This window comes from Dermacentor andersoni, chromosome 3 (assembly GCF_023375885.2).
Source record: "Dermacentor andersoni chromosome 3, qqDerAnde1_hic_scaffold, whole genome shotgun sequence".
Taxonomy (NCBI): Eukaryota; Metazoa; Arthropoda; class Arachnida; order Ixodida; family Ixodidae; genus Dermacentor; species Dermacentor andersoni.
The window spans coordinates 201,471,387-201,491,963 of NC_092816.1; the positions used below are offsets into that span (position 1 = coordinate 201,471,387).

The window sequence follows — 20,577 nt, forward strand, 5'->3', positions numbered from 1 at the left end:
TAGCGGCGAACACGATCGGTGATCGTCGAAAATTCGATCAGCGGGCCAAGCGCGTCGGCTTTTATACAGCAGCCATCGACTGTTCCAGACTAATCGTTCGGACCCGCGTGCTTCCACAAAGTTCTACACCATTCGTGTCACGCGATGAAATCAGATAACACAAGGTTCGGCGACAACAGACAGCCGGGTAGAAGCATCGATAACTTTCCAGAAATTTCGGATACATGCACGCGCGTCCCGCGCTGTGCGATTACATTTGTTAGGCGGCGAAACGTGGTCGCCCGATAATGATAAGTACACGTGTCAATACTTCCCTCTTAAAAGCATCGACCCGATGCTGCATACAAACGAAAGTAATAAAGAAAAACACCCGTAGGAAAGAAAACAACAAAATAAGGAAGTTCGTCAGCGTCCGTAAAAGGGTTTCAGACGCACCACGTGGACCACTTCAGACCCTGCGCGGCGCCGCTGTGAATGCGAAATTCCGTCTGGCACGACCTCATAGTCCAGTGCGCCAATACGTCGAATGACCTTGTAGGGTCCGAAATAGCGGCGCAATAGTTTCTCACTCAGTCCTCGTCGGCGTATCGGTGTCCAAACCCAAACACGGTCGCGGGCTGGTACTCGACAAAGCGTCGTCGGAGGTTGTATTGTCGGCTGTCGGTCCTCTGTTGGTTCTTGATCCGTAGGCGGGCGAGCTGTCGGGCTTCTTCGGTGCGCTGGAGATAGCTAGCAACGTCAACATTCTCTTCGTCAGTGACGTGGGGCAGCATGGCGTTGAGCGTCGTAGTCCGGTTCCTGCCGTAAACCACATTAAACGGCGTGATCTGTGTTGTTTCTTGCACCGCCGTGTTGTAAGCGAAGGTTACATACGGCAGGACCGCGTCCCACGTCTTGTTCTCGACGTCGACGCACATTGCTAGCATGTCGGCGAGGGTCTTGTTCAGGCGCTCCGAGAGACCATTCGTCTGCGGATGGTAGGCAGTTGTCCTCCTGTGGCGTGTCTGGCTGTACTGCAGAATGGCTTGGGCGAGCTCTGCTGTAAAAGCCATTCCTCTGTCGGTGATGAGGACTTCTGGGGCACCATGTTGCAGCAGGATGTTCTCGACGAAAAATTCCGCCACTTCGGCTGCGCTGCCTTTTGGTAGAGCTTTAGTTTCAGCAAAGCGGGTGAGATAGTCCGTCGCCACGACGATCCACTTATTCCCGGATGTTGACATCGGAAACGGCCCCGGCAAATCCATCCCAATCTGCTGGAATAGTCGACGAGGAGGTTCGATCGGCTGTAGTAATCCTGCTGGCCTTGTCGGTGGTGTCTCGCGTCGTTGACAGACTCGGCATGTCTTGACGTAACGGACGATGTCGGCGGTGAGACGCGGCCAGTAATACCTTTCCTATATTCTCGACAGCGTCCGGGAGTATCCGAGGTGCCCAGCTGTTGCATCGTCGTGTAGGGCGTGCAGTACTCCTGGACGCAGCGCTGACGGTACAACAAGAAGGTAGCTGGCGCGGACTGGTGAGAAGTTCTTCTTCACGAGCAGGTTGTTTTGTAGCGTGAACGAAGACAACCCGCGCTTAAATGTCCTAGGGACAACGTCGGTGTTCCCTTCCAAATACTCGACGAGGCCGTTTAGCTCCGGGTCTGCTCATTGCTGTTTAGTGAAGTCTTCCGCGTTTATTATCCCAAGAAAGGCGTCGTCGTCCTCGTCGTATTGCGGCGGGGGATCGATGGGGGCGCGTGATAAGCAGTCGGCGTCGGAGTGTTTTCTTCCGGACTTGTATATTACCATGACGTCATATTCTTGTAGTCTGAGGCTCCACCGCGCCAGCCGTCCTGAAAGGTCGTTTAAGTTAGCTAGCCAACACAACGCGTGGTGGTCGCTGACGACTTTGAATGGCCTGCCATAGAGGTAAGGGCGGAATTTAGCTGTAGCCCAAATGATGCCGAGGCATTCCTTTTCAGTCGTAGAATAATTGCTTTCCGCTTTTGACAGCGACCGGCTAGTATACGATATCACGCGTTCAAGTCCTTCTTTCCTCTGGACTATGACGGCACCGAGGCCTAGGCTACTGGCGTCAGTGTGGATTTCGGTATCGCCGTCCTCGTCGAAGTGTGCAAGTACCGACGGCGACTGCATGCGTCGTTTGAGTTCTTGAAATGCCTTGGCCTGCGGCGTTTCCCACTTGAACTCGACATCACATTTGGTTAGATGTGTTAGCGGCTCCGCGATGCGTGAAAAGTCCTTGACAAAGCGCCTATAGTAGGCACACTTGCCAAGGAATCTGCGCACTGCCTTCTTGTCGGTTGGCTGCGGGAACTTTGCAATGGCAGCTGTCTTCTGTGGGTCGGGGCGTACTCCTGATTTGCTGATGACGTGGCCTAGGAATAAAAGCTCATCGTAAGCGAAGCGGCACTTTTCCGGCTTCAGAGTGAGCCCTGATGACTTGATGGCTTCTAACACTGTCGCAAGCCGCCTAAGGTGATCGTCGAAATTTCTGACGAAGACAACGACGTCATCCAAGTAAAGAAGACACGTCTGCCACTTCAATCCTGTTAACACCGTGTCCATGACGCGCTGAAACGTTGCAGGCGCCGAGCACAGTCTGAATGACATGACGTTGAACTCGTAGAGGCCGTCAGGCGTGATGAAGGCGGTCTTTTCACGATCTTTCTCGTCGACTTCTATTTACCACTAGCCAGACTTGAGGTCCATCGATGAGAAGTATTTAGCGTTGCAGAGTCGATCCAATGCGTCGTCTACCCGTGGAAGGGTGTACACATCCTTCTTCGTGATCTTGTTCGGTCGACGATAATCGACGCAGAAGCGTAGGGTCCCGTCCTTTTTCTTCCCCAGGACTACAGGAGAGGACCACGGGCCTTTCGACGGCTCGATGATGTCGTCGCGCAGCATTTCGTCGACGTGTTGCCTAATAGCTTCACGTTCTCGCGTCGAAACTCGGTAAGGGCTCTGGCGGAGTGGTAGAGCGCACTCTTCGGTTATTATGCGATGATTTGCAACTGGTTTTTCTCGAATCTTCGATGACGTCGAAAAGCAGTCGTTGTATCGTCGGAGAAGAGTTCTGATCTGTTGCTGCTTACTCATAGGAAGACTTGGGTTCACGTCGAAGTCTGGTTCGGGGACTATGCTCATCAGGGTAGATGCGGCTGAATCCGAGAGGACAAAGGCATTGCTGGTTTCCACAATTTCCTCGATGTAGGCGATTGTCGTGCCCTTGTTGATGTGCTTCATATCTTGGCTGAAGTTGGTTAGCATAACTTCCACTTGCCCTCCGTGGAGTCGAGCGATCCCTCTTGTGACGCAAATTTCACGGTCGAGCAGTAGATGTTGGTCGCACTCGATGACGCCTTCTACGTCAGCGGGTGTTTCGGTGCCCACGGAAGTAATAATGCTGGAGCGCGGAGGGATGCTCACTTGATCTTCGAGCACACTCAAGGCGTGGTGACTACTACAGCTCTCCGGCGGCATCGCTTGATCTTGCGACAGCGTTATCGATTTGGACTTCAGGTCGATGACTGCGCCATGTTGATTCAGGAAGTCCATGCCGAGAATGACGTCTCGTAAACACTGTTGGAGGATAACGAAGATGGCAGGGTAAGTCCGGTCATGAACGGTAATTCTTGCCGTGCAGATCCCAGTCGGCGTAATCAGGTGTCCTTCAGCGGTCCGAATTTGAGGGCCTTCCCATGCAGTCTTATCTTTCCTCAACTGGGCGGCGATGGGTCCACTTATGACGGAGTAATCGGCTCCTGTGTCGACTAAGGCGGTGACTGCGTGGCCGTCGAGAAGCACGTCGAGGTCGGTGGTTCTTTGTCTTGCGTTACAGTTCGGTCTTGGCGTCGGATCACGACTGCGTCGCGTAGACCTGTGGCTGGTATGTGACGTCGTCAGGTCGTCTTTCATCGTCGCATTCTTTGCTTCCATACTTCGTCGGGACGGGGGCGCGTCGTTATGTCGTCGAGGTAGTTTCTTCGGCGTCTTCGTCGGCGGCGGAGGATCTTCGTCAGTTCGACGAACAGCAACCGCACCTCCATCGGTTGCTGCTTTTAGTTTTCCGGATACGGGCTCGCTGACCGGCCCCCGGCTGGGCCATTGTATGAACGGCGCTGCGGCGACAGGTACCGACCTGGTGATGGCGAACGCGACGGTCGTCGAAAGCTCCACTGAGTAGCGGCGAGGTAGTCAGCGACATCGCAAGGGCGTTCACCTTGCTGTGGGCGCGGAGCGTTGACGGCGAAATCTCGCAGTCCCATCTCCCGGTTTGGGCATCGGCGGTACACATGGCCGGCTTCTCCGCAGTGGTAGCAGAGCGGGCGGTGGTCGGGGGCGCGCCAAACGTCAGTCTTCCTTGGAATGCCGCGTGGGTTGACGGGTTGGCGTGCTGGCGGTGGGGGTGGTGGTGGACGACGGAACTGTGTCGTCACTGGGCCTGGCCGTGGGCGTGGAGGGGGAACGTGACGGCGGGCTACAGCGGCGTATGTCATCGCTTGCGCCTGAGGCTGCGGCGATTCAGGGGCTACCCCGAGTTGTTGTTGGAGCTCCTCACGCACGGCGTCGGCAATTGAAGTCACTTGAGGCTGTGATGACGGGAACAGCTTCTGTAGCTCCTCCCGCACGACCGCTCGGGTAGTCTCGCACAGGTCGTCGGTGGCCAGTGACTGAACCCCCGCGTAGCTTGTCGAGTTCGGGCGGTGGTAAAATTGCCGGTTTCGCATCTCGAGTGTCTTCTCGATGCTTGTGGCCTCGCGAAGAAACTCGTTGATTGTCTTTGGTGGGCTTTGTACCATTCCGACAAAAAGTTCCTCCTTCACACCACGCATGAGTAGGCTGAGTTTCTTCTCCTCGGGCAATTCATTGTCGGCGTGGCAAAATAGACGGCTCGCTCCTTCCGTAAAGATGGCAACGTTCTTGTTTGGTAGCTGCACTCGGGCGTCCAGCATAGCTTCAGCCCTTTTCTTGCGCACGACGCTTGTAAAGGTGCGCAAGAAGTCGCTACGGAACAGATCCCACGCTGTCAAGGTCGACTCCCTGTTCTCAAACCACGTTCTGGCGGCGTCTTCTAAGGCGAAGTAGACATGCCACAGCTTGTCGTCGGCGTCCCAGTTGTTGAATGTCACAATTCATTCGTAGGTCTCCAGCCAGGATTCCGGGTCTTCAGTCGCTGCTCCATGGAAGGTCGGTGGGTACCGGGGTTGTTGTAGGATAACGGGGAACGCTGGGTCAGCCATTCGGGTTGTCTTGACCACAAACTTCTTTGTCGTCTCAGTTAGAAGTCCGTGCTCTGGGGGCAGTCCTTGCAGTCTGCGGCTAGCACACTGGCCTTGGGCGATATTGGTTTTGTCCTCGGGCTTCGAGCTTGGATCGCGGCTTTGCGGGGGCGTTCGGTAAATGAACGCACAAGCACCTCCACCAGATGTCACATGGTGGTGACGTTCAAGAACACAGTAGCAATACTGTGATTAACGAAACGAGCATTTTATTGGGCGAACATGTGCCCACAAAAACAGGCAACACTTATAGCACAATGATAGCGGCGAACACGGTCGGCGATCGTCGAAAATCCGATCAGCGGGTCAAGCGCGTCGGCTTTTATACAGCAGTCGTCGAATGTTCCAGACTAATCGTTCGGACCCGCGTGCCTTCCACAAAGTTCTACACCATTCGCGTCACGCGATGAAATCAGATAAGACAAGCTTCGGCGACAACAGACAGCCGGGTAGAAGCATCGATAACTTTCCAGAAACTTCGGATGCATGCAGGCGCGTCCCGCGCTGTGCGATAACATTTGGTAGGCGGCGAAACGTGGTCGCCCGATAAAGATATGTACACGTGTCTATATATGTATATATATATATATATTCTTTATATATGTATTCTTTATATATATTCTTTCTTATTCTTTATTCTTTATATTCTTTATATATATAAATATATATATATATATATATATATATATATATATATATATATATATATATATATATATATATATATATATATTCTTTATTATGTATGGCCACACATGTGCAGGTCATAAATGCCAGGTTCTCTAGCTGAGTGCCATCCGTGCGCGCTATAACCGAGCTCAGCTTGGTCCACCTTGACTGATCAAATAAGGCACCACTGTAGGTAAATGAGGCGTAGAACTCCTGTAGAGGCGGTAGAGTATCCGACTCGCGTGCAAGAGGACCGTGGTTGAAACTCCGGTGCCGCGCCATTCTCCACCGGAAAATACCAAAAAAAGGCCCGTGTGTTGAGAAAATTGCACAACAGGACTGGAGTGCTGCCTGATCCCGGTGACCAGAACCGGTAATGCACTCTCTCACCAGAGCAGGATTGGCCACCCTGGTGCAGTACTTGGCCACAACCTCCTACACGAATACAACAATCAAACCCCGGCCCTCACTCCCCCAGCAGCCGCGAAGCAACTGACCACGGTGGCGGTCGGATCTGTGACGCAGCAGAGGGTGCTAAGAATACCTGGCTCCGGACAGGCCTCCATTCCAATCTGAACCTGGCAACGTTTAACGTTAGGACGTTATCTTGTGAGGCGAGTCTAGCAGTGTTATTGTAGGATTAGAGGGGAGTAAATGGGATATAATAGGGCTCAGTGAGGTTAGGAGGACAAAAGAAGCATTAACAGTGCTAAAAAGCGGACACGTACTGTGCTACCGGGGCTTAGCCGAGAGACGAGAACTAGGAGACGGATTCCTGCTTAATAAGGATATAGCTGGTAACATACAGGTATTCTATAGCATTAACGAGAGGGTGGCAGGTCTTGTTGTGAAACTTAATAAGAGGTACAAATTGAAGGTAGTACACGTCTACGCCCCTATATCCAGTCATGATGACCAGGAAGTCGAAAGCTTCTATGAAGACGTGGAATCGGCGATGGGTAGACTGAAAACAAAATACACTATACTGATGGGCGATTTCAATGCCAAGGTAGGCAAGAAGCAGGCTGGAGACAAGGCAGTGGGGGAATATGGTATAGGCACTAGGAATAGCAGGGGAGAGTTATTAGTAGAGTTTGCGGAACAGAATAATATGCGGATAATGAATACCTTCTTCTGCAAGCGGGATAGCCGAAAGTGGGCGTGAAGGAGCCCGAACGGCGAGACTAGAAATGAAATAGACTTCATACTCTGCGCTAACCCTGGCATCATACAAGATGTGGACGTGCTCGGTAAGGTGCGCTGCAGTGACCATAGGATGGTAAGAACTCGGATTAGCCTAGACCTGAGGAGGGAACGGAAGAAACTGGTACATAAGAAGCCGATCAATGAGTTAGCGGTAAGAGGGAAAATAGAGGAATTCCAGGTCAAGCTACAGAACAGGTATTTGGCTTTAACTCGGGAAGAGGACCTTAGTGTTTAAGCAATGAACGACAATCTTATGGGCATCATTAAGGAGTGCGCAATAGAAGTCGGTGGTAACGCCGTTAGACAGGAGACCAAGAAGCTATCGCAGGAGACGAAAGATCTGATCAAGAAACGCCAATGTATGAAAGCCTCTAACCCTACAGCTAGAATAGAGCTGGCAGAACCTTCTAAGTTAATCAACAAGCGTAAGACAGCTGACATAAGGAACTATAATATGGATAGAATTGAACATGCTCTCAGGAACGGAGGAAGCCTAAAAGCAGTGAAGAAGAAACTAGGAATAGGCAAGAATCAGATGTATGCGTTAAGAGACAAAGCCGGCAATGTCGTTACTAATATGGATGAGATAATTCAAGCGGCTGAGGAGTTCTATAGATATTTATACAGTACCAGTAACACCCACGACGATAATGTGAGAGAGAATAGTCTAGAGGAACTTGAAATCCCACAAGTAACGCCGGAAGAAGTAAAGAACGCCTTGGGAGCTATGCAAAGGGGGAAGGCAGCTGCGGAGGATCAGGGAACAGCAGATTTGTTGAAGGATGGTGGGAACATTGTCCTAGAAATACTGGCCACCCTATATACACAATGCCTCATGACCTCGAATGTACCGGAATCTTGGAAGAACGCTAACATAATCCTAATCCATAAGAAAGGGGACGCCAAGGACTTGAAAAATTATAGACCGATCAGCTTACGGTCCGTTGCCTACAAAGTATTTACTAAGGTAATCGCAAATAGAATCAGGAATACCTTAGACTTCTGTCAACCAAAGGACCAGGCAGGATTCCGTAAAGGACACTCAACAAGAGACCATATTCACAATATCAATCAAGTGACAGAGAAATGTGCGGAAAATAACCAACCCTTATATATAGCCTTCATTGATTACAAAAAAGCGTTTGATTCAGTCGAAACCTCAGCAGTCATGAAGGCATTACGGAATCAGAGTGTAGATGAGCCATATGTAAAAATACTGAAAGATATCTATAGCGGCTCCACAGCCACCGTAGTCCTCCATAAAGAAAGCAACAAAACCCCAATAAAGAAAGGCGTCAGACAGGGAGATACGATATCTCCAATGCTATTCACAGCATGTTTACAGGAGGTATTCAGAGGCCTGGAGTGGGAAGAATTGGGGATAAAAGGTTGATGGAGAATACCTTAGCAACTTGCGATTCGCTGATGATATTGCCTTGCTTAGTAACTCAGGAGACCAGTTGCAGTGCATGCTAACTGACCTGGAGAGGCAAAGCAGAAGGGTGGGTCTGAAAATTTATCTGCAGAAAACTAAAGTAATGTTTAACAGTCTCGGAAGGAAACAGCAGTTTACAATGGGCAGCGAGGCACTGGGAGTGGTAAGGGAATACATCTACTTAGGGCAGGTAGTGACCATGGATCCGGATCATGAGATTGAAATAACCAGAAGAATAAGAATGGGCTGGGGTGCGTTTGGCAGGTATTCTCAAATCATGAACAGCAGGTTGCCACTATCCCTCAAGAGGAAAGTGTATAACAGCTGTGTGTTAGCAGTACTCACGTATGGGGCAGAAACCTGGAGGCCTATGAAAAGGGTTCTGCTGCAATTGAGGACGACGCGACGAGCTATGGAAAGAAGAATGATGGGTGTAACGTTAAGAGATAAGAAAAGAGCAGATTGGGTGAGGGAACAAACACGGGTAAATGACATCTTAGTATAAATCAAGAAAAAGAAATGGGCATGGGCCGGACATCTAATGAGGAGGGAAGATAACCGATGGTCATTAAGGGTTACGGACTGGATTCCAAGGAAAGGGAAGCGTAGGAGGGGGTGGCAGAAAGTTAGGTGGGCGGTTGACATCAAGACGTTTGCAGGGACAACATGGCCACAATTAGTACATGACCGGCGTAGTTTGAGAAGTATGAGAGAGGCCTTTGCCTTGCAGTGGGCGTAATCACGCTGCTGCTGCTGATGATGATGATTATATCTCAATTACTGCTCTTTAGGTCCTCCAATATCACTGCTAGACTCGCCTCTATAGAGAACGTTCTTGCGTTAACCGTTGCGAGGTTCATATTCCAATGGCGGCCTGTTCGCCATTGTGTACACGTCATGTGTACACGTCATTGTGTACACGTCATGTAAGATTGGGAGCTATCGCTGTTTTCTTAACGTCAAATGACAGGCAGGTGAAATGGGCGGGGTCCAAACAAGCATTTGACCAATCGCGAAGGGCTGATTGTGGAATTGCAATAGAACAGTTTGAAATAGGTTTAAGTCATAGCGCCCCGGATGTCTTCACGGAGGCGATTACGGTGGTGGTTGGGCTTTTGAAATTATAATTTCACCAGGAGGATTGAAGGAAGATAGCGCACGTACGATATGCATCCTGTCACTGGCGCCACCTGGCGGAAGTGCCCTCGTGACAGCTGTCGCTTTGTTTCATATTCCCCAGTATACTACTTATAGTGGCTAACACTACGCAGAAACGGTGCGATACTGCCCCGCCATCATGATGGACCCAAGTAGAAGACGTTTTACCGTTTTAGTGCTGAAATATAAATAGTGTCGTCGTTGTACCATGGGCGAAATAAAAGTCAGAGGTGCGTACGATTTTACAAAACGTAGTCAATGATGACGTCATAATGCGTGAATCTCTCGCTTACGCTCATTCATTATCTATGTAGAACGCAGCCATCGGCACGTAATAAGCGGGATTCAAAGAGTGTCACTAGAAATTCTGTTATCGGAGTCAGACGATCGACGATCGATCGTCTTGCTACTGTCGTCTCTAACATGCTCGCGTCACACGCCTAAAGGTATATCAAAATGTCTCGAGACTGGCTCTGTTTGGGAGAAAGAAATTTTACATGCGCATTCAGACACTTTCATGTTGAAAAGAGTCCTTGCACAGCAATTCAGTGCTCGAAATGTTCCTGCCAGTTTGTCAGCAAGATCTGGAATTCTTCGTTTATAGACGGATTTAGCGCCTTGTGTGATTAGCGCTTGATATAAGTAATATACTATAAATGACAACCTTCCAGCTGGATTTTTGTTTTAGATTAAAGTGAAATAAGCGTAAGCATGTCCTCACGAAGTATGTCTCTTTCACATTGACGGTCATCCCTAAAATCATAATTTAGGTGTACGGATACGATTCTGAGGTGAACCAAGAGTCGTCGCAGTAGAGAATCCGAACGTATCAATTGGTGACGAAAGGCTAGGCACTTTCGCAGCTCAACAAAGTGCTTGCTCAGCGTGTTTTTGGGCGCGAGGAGCATATTCTTGGTTGCTTATTGAACTTTTGTCCTCCTGGCGATGCAAAGTGTTACAAGGTGGACCTACACGGTACTGTTTACCCACTCAGATCTTGTGTCAGACAGTGTGTTAAGTATGCGTATCTGTTGTATCCGTATTTCGCTTTGCTTCCTATACGTAAATATGTTATGGATCCCCCCTAGGCTCAACGTATGGATCGAATGTGTTCTTATCATGATTTACTCTGTACTGTATGTAGAAAAACAACTTTAATTTAAATCAGCTCACTCCAGAACGTTGCTCGGTGGCCAGCTACCGAAAAACTACTCCGCATAACGTCAATTCGCATAGTGCGTGGCACCTGCTTTAGTGTCTCCTGAACAGGAAGGACTGGCTGAGGGGCCATGATGCAAAATAGTACTGCCTAGCTGCTCTGAAACGTAAACATCGTCGCGAAGAAAATTAAGCAAACACTGTAATTAACTCACGCCCTTTATAGTTTGGCTGCATCTCAGCCATAAGACTGCACTCATTCCCTTAAAATTTCAACTTGCAACCATTCAAATTTCATAGAGGAAACCGGGCAAACATTAATAAGGACTCTGACAAAGCCTCCAAAGAGTACTATAAGGAATTGCACTCACCCGATCTCAAAAATTTAGTCGCTGTCTACAAACCTTTGAGTTTCGCCTACCGTCACTCCAAAATGTTCCCGTTACCGTCGTTCCCAGGAAAGACTTGCTGCAACATGTACTTTGCCAGCAAAGCAAAACGAAATCCGTGTAACGCTGTCAAGTCATTGTATAGTAATTTACTGCAAAACCTGCGAATAGGCGATGCACGTTAAACTCTTCCAGCAGATTACACATAACAACACCTACATTCCCTGTGCGCCTTCTTCATTACGTGCCCCGTTGACTAATCCAAAAGACCGCGAAAAATATACCATAGGTTTTCTGCAAGGCTTTTAAGCACTGCAATACGTAGTTTAATACAAATGTTGTAATTTGACCTACACACATCATACTTCCGCACATAGCACCCTTAAGATATACCCCCTCCGCCCGCTATTTTAGTCCTTCCAGGAGAGCCGGCGAGCTTCTCCGAAAATTGTAAGACACGCATACGACGTTTTCAAGCGCTTCAATAAGTAAAATGCTGTGAAAGCAGCATCAAACTTACACATTTGTCTGTGCCTGAATCGCATATCGCGCACTTACAGTTCATTTCTTCAAATATATATCGTGGCTCATTAAGTTCTGACAGCGCGCAGGCAAACATTGCGCACAGCGCATAAACAATTCGAGTGCTTGCAAGTAGAACCTTTTGAAGCAGCTTTAACTAAAACGATATTTATGCTTTGCGCATTCTTCACTAATAAAACCCTTCCCTCTCTTCCACAATAAATCTGAATGTACGCTATGTGATGTGTCGAGTTTATTGAGGCGGGCCCGCGAGCCTTTTAGGTGGTTCGCAAAACAGGTGCAGAAGACTCTCAGGCGCTTCTGCAAACAAATATCTCGAAAGTCCACACAGAAAAATTCAGCGTTGACTTCTTGACCGCATATGGCCCATGAAATTCACAGTATTTGTGACCATACTCAAACTCTTCGAAGCATTTAGCCCCTTGTGATGGCGGACACACATATTACCATCCGCGTACCGCATTAGGAAGTAATAGATAGGCATTGAAATAGCTGCAAAGCTTGTAACCCATAAACTCAAAGCTTCTTCCGCACACCATTCCTTATATGCTAGTAATTCCCTCCAAATTTAAACTCTCGGCTACATTTAGTTCTTGCACAACACCCGTACGACATAATGTGTGCTGTAATAAACGGCCTGCGTACCGTAATAAAAGGAGTATTTATCAATGTTCACGTGGCGTCTAAACATTTGGCAAAATTTAAGCGTCCTTACTGAATGAAGTCTATAAAAAGTGCTAATTTTTTTATTCTATAAAAGTCTTGCACATTGTATCATGATTGGACAACATCTCCACCCCTTCCAGTCCAGAAAGTTGGTCAAAGAACGAAGGTGTGTTAGTTACACTAATCGTTAGACCATGATAGTCAAACTTCGCAAGCTGTCTATATTGTCAATCTTTTGTTTCACCATTGTTTCACATCATTTTCGCTTTCGCGTGCTTCGCATGGTGAGCATGCTTTAGGATTGTTTTCTTTTGTGGTTCTCGCAGGCTGCCGTTTAAATTCGACATCTCTGGAGCGCAGGTCGCTGTCGGCCCTACGACGACGAGCCCGTACACGAGCTAAATCTCGCTGACGCTCGCAGTAGGCAGCTTCTTAGGAGTACGCATTACTCGTGGTCTTCCCATAGTTGTAGCCGCGATGGAGTGTGCGGAACCACTAATCCAAAGCTCCGTATATTGGGCGCAATGCCCACCAATGGAGATGCGGGCGCTGTAATCATTTTGGCGATTGGTTGGATTGGTTTTACGATTGATGTCTTTGTGTTTGTTAATGAGGTTACAAGCATGTTCGGCTGTGATGGAGAGAAGGACGTCAGTGACGGTGTGCCGGCAGTCCGCCGTTGACGCTTGCGTTCGATTTCTCAAGTTGCTTCGGTTGCGTGATTAGCAGCATCCGCCCGGCATGGCCGCTTGCGATTCTTTAAAATTATATCGCTTCGAAATTAAATATGTCTATCACGTAAGACAATAAATGGCTCACACTCACTTTAGCAATGGCTCATACACCCGTAAACGTGGCCTCCCTATTACGACTACAGAAGAGAAGTGAAGTGGTGGTCACAACTTCATTTCGTCAAGAGAAAGGATTTGATTGACTTTAGTGGGCTTCCAGCGTGCGTGAGGTGGCCGTCAAATCAGTTCCTTCTTCCTTTTCGTTACCGACACATCCACATTGAAATCACCGACAACAACAACAGAGGTAGCGTCATCGCAGCTAATTTACGCAAAGTAGTAGCCATGAACCTTACGAGACTATGAGTGATTGAAATTTTGCTTGCTGACGTTGGTATGAGCTATTGCTCACGGGGGTATAAGCCATTGATGATGACCCTTTTCGACATGCTGTTCTGTATGTTGTATGCGTGATTGGAAAGAATATAAGCACTGTTCACTTCACTTTGCGGAGTGCTTGTAGCCTCTGTCTGACGGGGCCATGAGCCATTGCATTCTTTGCTTGCTTACGGGGGTATGAGCCATTGATGATGATAGTGTGAGTCATTGATGATGAAGCCTAGCCATGTACAGCTTCGCTGTAATTCTGCGCTGGAATGACGAGTGGAAACGAGCCAGCTATGGAAGAAGACAATGACGCTCGAGCGATTGCTGATTATGATAGTTTAGCAAATTTCGACAACGATGTCACAATGTCTGCATAAACAACTTCGCTGTAAATTATGTTGCACTTGAGGCTTTCGTTTATATTCACCCAAAGCGGCAGTGAAAGCCAATTGCTATAGAAAAGAGGCACTCCTTAAACATACCGGCAAGGATCCAGCGTAACTATCTTAAAATATAACAGCAAATAAACTGATAGCATTGAAAAATTCCTTATAAAAGCAACAAACGCTTGAAAAGGTGAAACTGAGGAGCAACGACAAGGAGACGTAGCATTCACAGACGCTTCTCGCACTAATCCCCTAAGAAGTCGTTTCTATGACTTCAGATCCTGCAATACATAACGTAAACGAATTGAAGGAAGCCACTGACATGATTGCTGCAACAAGACTCACCACTGTTGATGACGCAGCGCTGGAAATGTTGATAATGGTGCCTGAAAAAAATAGGGATTGTTAGGATATTGTACTGTAAACGCAAATGCGTACGCCGCGTCGCGTAATAGAAAGCGTGTTCAGCATGTTAATTTGCGGCAACATCTACAGGACAGATGATGAGAACGAGAGAAGAGGTCAAGAAAAGGCTAAAAAGACGGGCAGCGTATAGCAAATGTTTAGCATTCTGGCACGTTCGACTGGCACGTTAGCTTGACAAGACAAGAATGCATTATTTCCCCCTCACGGTTCTCAAATCAAGGCAAGGGCTAACTTAAGAAAAGTAACATTGCTGGGTACTAATGAATGATGCATTTCTAGCGCTTCGGAAAGAATAGAGAGACAAATGAAGAACAGCAGTGAGGTCAACCAGGCGAGCGTGCCTTTTGTTAACTTACACTGTGGGTAAGGTGAACCAGGAAGAAACGAAAAAAAAAACACAGAGTAAAAGAGAAAAGGATAGTAAAAGAAAACAATCAAACTATCCCAGATTTCTTGCATAATTTGTGCACCAATGTCTTAGAATGGCAACTTGAGCAAGTGCGCTGTAAATCTGTTAATAAGCGGGTCTTTGTCGCGACCGATTAAGTGATCCAGTATGCGATCACGAGAGCTTTGCGTTCAAGCTGTGCATCTCAGGTGGCAAATTTAGTTTTACATGACGTCATCCTGCATCACGACGCACCCCGCTAGCTCCTCACTGACCACGGCCCCACCTTCTTGTCCCGAGTATTTCAAGACGTACTTTTCTCCTGTTCTGCCGAGCACAATCTTTCCTCCGCCTTCCACCCGTAAACAAACGCACTGAAGGAGCAGCTCAATCACACGTTGGCAAAATTACTATGTACGTTCCCAACGGCCACAGTGATTGGGCCAGCACGTTATCTTCGTGACCTTCACCTATTATGCGTCCCGTTGCGAGACCGCTGGCTTTTCACCCTTTTGCCTTCTATTTGGCCGCCATCCTTCTTTGCCCTTCGACACACTGCTTCATTCCTCGACGAAAGCTCCCACCGCATACGCTCGAGGCGTCTTCGCCTGGGCTCCTGGACCAAGTTACGCTTTCATCATGGTCTGATTTCGTGTCGCTTCAGTGGGCCGATCCCTACTGTCGAGCTCTCATGGATCGCCTTAGTGGGTTCGACGAACCACCCAACAGCCGCTTGTGACGCCAACTTCGACAATTCCGCCTTCAAGATGGCGTGCTACTTCGCTACGTTTACCACCCAAGAGGTCACCGGCGGGTCCCAGTTCTGCCTCGCTGCCTTCGCCTGCGAGTATTAGAGGCACTTCGCGACGATGTATCGGCTGGCCACTTAGGCTTCCACAAGACTTATGACCCCATCAAGACCCGCTGCTTCTGGCCTGGCCTATCCACAACGGTGGCCAAATACATTGCCTCTTGTGCGTCATGTCAGCACCGCAAACGCTCGACATCCCCTCCTGCCGGTTTATTACAACCTCTCCCTTGCCCGGTCGGACCTTTTGAATTTCTTGGTATTGATTTGTATGGTCCCTTGCTGTTGACACCCTCCGGTCACCGTTGGATTGTGACCTCGGTTGACCATTTAACAAGATATGCCGAGACAGCCCCTCTGCGATCCAGTACTGCTTCTGAGGTAGCCGACTTCTTCTTGCGCTCCATCGTCTTGCGCCACGGGGCTCCTCGCGTTCTTCTCAGTGACCGTGGCAAGGCGTTCATTTCCCAAGTTCTCGAGGAAGTTCTTCGGGCTGCTAATACCGTCCACAAATCTACTTCTACCAATCATCCGCAAACCAACGTGGAAAAATGGCTCACTGGGGATGTCTATAGGCTGAAGGTGCCCAATGGGAGACAATGGAGGCTTCTTGCGGCGTTGTCAAAGTTTGCAGGCAGCGACGTAGCTTCGAACAGACCGATATAGTCCAGGCCACAAAAATTGACTGCGCACACGGTCGTAAGTACCGGAGACAGCCAAATGACCAGCGATTGGCACATAGTATAAGTGCGAGAGAACTGTCGAGCGCAGATGCTAGGAAACGACGAGAACCGGTTCAGCACCATGTGGATTCATATTGCGTCGGTATAAGGCCCCGTCCTGGAGAGCAAACATACGGAGGGAAACGTCCTGTTGTTCCGAGGTAAGACTTTCGATGATGGATCACGGATATGAATCACGACGCTGCTCGTCGGCGATGCGTGAGAAGTCAGAGATCGACAAAACGCAGGTTTCTGTGTCGGTTTCGGTGCAGTCAAGAGGGTCGACAGGATAGAGGGGGTGGCAGTCGGCGTCCTTATGCAGCCACCCAGATTTGTAGGACACGGAAAAGGTGTACTCTTGCACGCGTAAAGCCCAGCGGCCAAGACGGCCTGTCGGGTCTCTGAGTGAGAACAGCCAATATAAGGCATGATGGTCTGTCACAAACGTGACATGTCAACCGAACAGGTAAGAGCGGAACTTAGCAATGGAACAAAGGAGGCCCAATCATTCACGTTCTATTATGGAGTAGTTCCGCTCTGGTGCTTAAAGAAGATGGCTAACGTCCGCGATCACGCGATTGGTATCCCGCTGTCGTTGGGACAATATAGCGCCAATGCCATGGCCGCTAGCACCATGGCGAACTTCTGTATAGGCATGCAAATGAAAATGACCCAACTCGGGTGCATTGATAAGATGATCGATAAGCGTTGAAAATGCTGCAGCCTGGTCGGGTCCCTAACGAAAAGTGGCGCCCATTTTGAGGAGGTCTATGAGAGGACGAACGATTTCAGCAAAGTTCTGGATAAATCACCAAAAATGGGAACACAGCCCTAGGAAATTTCCCAACGGCACGAACTTTATCAGCTTCAGGCCGGACGCCAGCAGTGTCAAACAAGTGACCAAGTACTTGTATTTGGCGGTGGCCGAAATGACATTTTGCAGAATTCACTTGTAGGCCAGCTCGTCGACAAACAGCAAGGATAGCTGAGAGTGGGTGGAGCTGGCTCTCAAACGCAGGTGAAAAAACAACAACGTCAAGGTAGCAGAGGCATGTGGTCCATTTGAATCCACGCAGAAAATCAATCATGCGCTCGAATGTAGCAGGGGCATTGCACAGTCCCAAGGGCATCACTTTAAATTGGTAGAGACCATCTTCGGTGACGAAGGCGGTCTTCTCGCGATCTCGTTCATCCACTGTGATTTGCCAGTAGCCAGAGCGCAAATAAATCGACGAAAAATAACTGGCACCGTGTACGCTGTCTAGCACGTCATCAATACGCTCAAGCAGATACAGTCATTTTTGGTAATCTCATTGAGGTGACGGTAATCGATGCAAGATCGCCAGGTATTGTCCTTCTTTTTAACTAAAACCACACGTGACGCCCAATGACTGTAGCAAGACTCGATAATATCTTTGGAGCGCATTCTGTCCACATCCGTTTAGATAACCTGGTTTTCAGCCGCAGATACACGGTAGGGCCGCCGGTGTATAGCAGGTGCGTCACACCGGTGTGGGTTGGATGGGTGACGACACGAGTTCGACCTAGCGGCGATTGCCAAAATGAAACTGTCTTCACAGGACGTCAGAATGCGGCGAAGGGCGTCGGCGTAAGTAGGTCGTAGATCAGTAGCTAACATTGGCGTAAACTTGTTGCGTGAAGTAGGAGGGGCAGAAGTCGCAGAAGTGTTGAATAGTGGTTCCGGCTTAAGAACAACTACTCCACAGCCTTCCAAGGAGACATCACAGCGAGATATACACCCTCAGGAATCACTTGCAGACACGATCTAAAGTTCGGAGGAGGAAGCCACGCTCGAGTGCTGACAAGAGTTACAATTGAGCTTGGTAGTGCTGCTGTTTGATATGCCAGGAGGACGTCGCAAAGTGGGGACACCACGTAAGGACCATCTCGAAGTGGTGGAGTAGGTGACATGTGGATGTAACTCGCAGCATCAGGTTGCAGTCGAACAAATTCAGTAGAAGGAAGTCGGGACTTCTGGTCGTTGGTCGTGTCGGCAAAGTAATGGGGCAGTTCGAGGCAAAGGACGCCTGCTGCAGAGTAAAGAAGTGCTGAATGGGTCGTCAAAGTTGATTCCAGGAATCACTTCGTGGAGACACTTGGTCAGTGCAGTGAGCAGGACTCACACTGGACTGCCGGAAATGGTAACACGGGCGGCACACATTCCAATGACGGCTGTTGTACTGCCATTAGCTACTCGAACGGCTGGCAACTCGGCAGGTGCCAAAAATTTACGGAGACAGCTACGGTGATCTGATCCCCTAACCGACACCTGAGCGCAAGTATTGATGAGTGCTTGAACGGGTACGTCAACGAAAATTCCAACAAGGCTCGGTCAAGCAGCGGGGGTCAGCAGAGGTTTCGCAGTACGAGTCGTCAATGCAGCATCACCTCCGGGGGCTGCATTGCTTAGTTTGCCGAGAAGCGGGCCGCGTAGGACGGCGACGAGGGACGTCGAGGTTTAGGCGAACGGGACTGACGGCGTTGCGGCGAGGGCGAGCAGGTAGTGGTGTTTCCCCGAGACGGAAGGCCGGCATGGTATCATTGAGGGAGAGGGGACAGACGCCCAGGGTCGCGGTCGAAGTGGCGATCAGCATATGGTTGAGGCGATGAGTACCAGCGGCGAAGCAATTTGGCCTGTCATCCGGCGTTGGCCGCTCAGAGGGGTTCCGATATCGATTCGGGAACGACTGTCCAGGTGCAGTAGAGGCAATGACAGGAACGGTAGGGGTGGGACGTGGGCGGTTGGCAGAGTGGATGTCCATGTTTGCAATTTCTTGGCGGACAACAGCTTGAATGAGCGAAATGGTCGTGTTGTCATGCGTGTGGGGACAGTGAGAGCTTCGTAGCCAAGCCTCAAGTTCGCGACAGATGACCTGTGTCAAGCTTGGCGCTGTAGGCGGATACGGCGCCTGAGGGTCGTTGCAGGATGAAGTGGCAGCCGTATTCGGAAGTCGGTCGAAGCGTTGTACAATGCGTTTGCTCTTCGCTTCCTCCACATTCTGTCCACGTTCAACCTCCTGCAAAGCAGGAGGTTGAACGCATTGTCCACGATGCCCTTGAAGATGTGTCCAACCTTATCGGCCTCCAGCATGTGCGCGTCTGCTTTATGGCAGAGAGCCATAATGTCTTGAATACACGTGACGTACGAATCGGTTGACGTGTCGACACGACGCACTAGCTCTTGCTTGGCCTCCATTTGACGTCCCACAGGTCTGCCGAGAAGATCGCGTAGCTTTTCCTTGCAGGAGTCCCAGCTTCTAATGCCAGCTTCATGCGTCTTGAACGATACCTTCGCGGTTCTTCCGAAGTAAAAGATCACGTTGGCCAGCAAACGTGTGGCATCCCACTTGTGCTTACCGAGGTATTCATACGACGTCAGCCAGTCCTCGACGTTGACCTTGCCAGCGCCGATGAAGATTCCCGCGTGACGCATCTGTGTAAGCACTACCTCCGCTGGTGTCTGAGCGGCGGAGGCAGCGTCAGTAGCCATAACAGCGGAACCAATGTGACTCCCGCTTCGAAGAACCAGGGCCGGCTTGTGGCAAGAGTACTCGGCACCTCCACCAAAATGTTACAGGGAGGAAATACATGTATTTGCATTATATACGGTTATCAGGTTGTAGCTCAGTAGTCAGGGTAACGTCAACTACCGATCCTCGAACACTTCAACCCCCTCTTGACCTCCCAACGTACTTTTGTCCACAGCGGCACAAACTCGTACGTGGCAATATATATATAAAGTCATCTTGTGCTGCCAAGAGACGGAGAGAAGTATGAGTGTCTGCAAGTTGAGATGATCAAGGATCTTGCGTAAAGACACATCAGGGCGCTGTTCGGCGGAAATGTTGAAGAGTTGAAGGATGGACAAGAGCTGCAGTTGGTCAGAGCCGCGTTGAGTGGGTGTATGGGGTACCAGGACAGGAAGCCGGCATGCGCGTGCAAACGGCCAGACTTCTAAAACACAGAACATGTGTAGTCTTGATGCCGCAGTGCCTACCGGCCAACGCGGCCTACGCCGTCTTTCCGTACCGACACAAAGCAGATGGCACGGTTCAGTCGTCGTCAACTTTAAAACATGCTGCTATTAGGCGAGTTTCGGATCTGTCCCGCAAAGAATTATTGCTTTCCGCCCCGCACCAGGTAGGAGATTCTTTTGTCCTCGGGCATTTCCGGGCAGGCTTCCCGAAATACACGGGT

The 20,577-nt window shown here is 49.4% G+C and overlaps 1 protein-coding gene across 1 annotated transcript in view; it reads right to left on the minus strand.

Moving 5' to 3' along the window:
• Window positions 1-20,577, minus strand: part of LOC126524069 (uncharacterized oxidoreductase TM_0325-like) — a 210,946-nt gene that overhangs the window by 99,346 nt on the left and 91,023 nt on the right. The window contains exon 5 of the mRNA XM_055067266.2: window positions 14,361-14,401. Within this exon, the coding sequence (XP_054923241.2) occupies window positions 14,361-14,401 (41 nt within the window). The remainder of the gene's footprint in view (window positions 1-14,360; window positions 14,402-20,577) is intronic.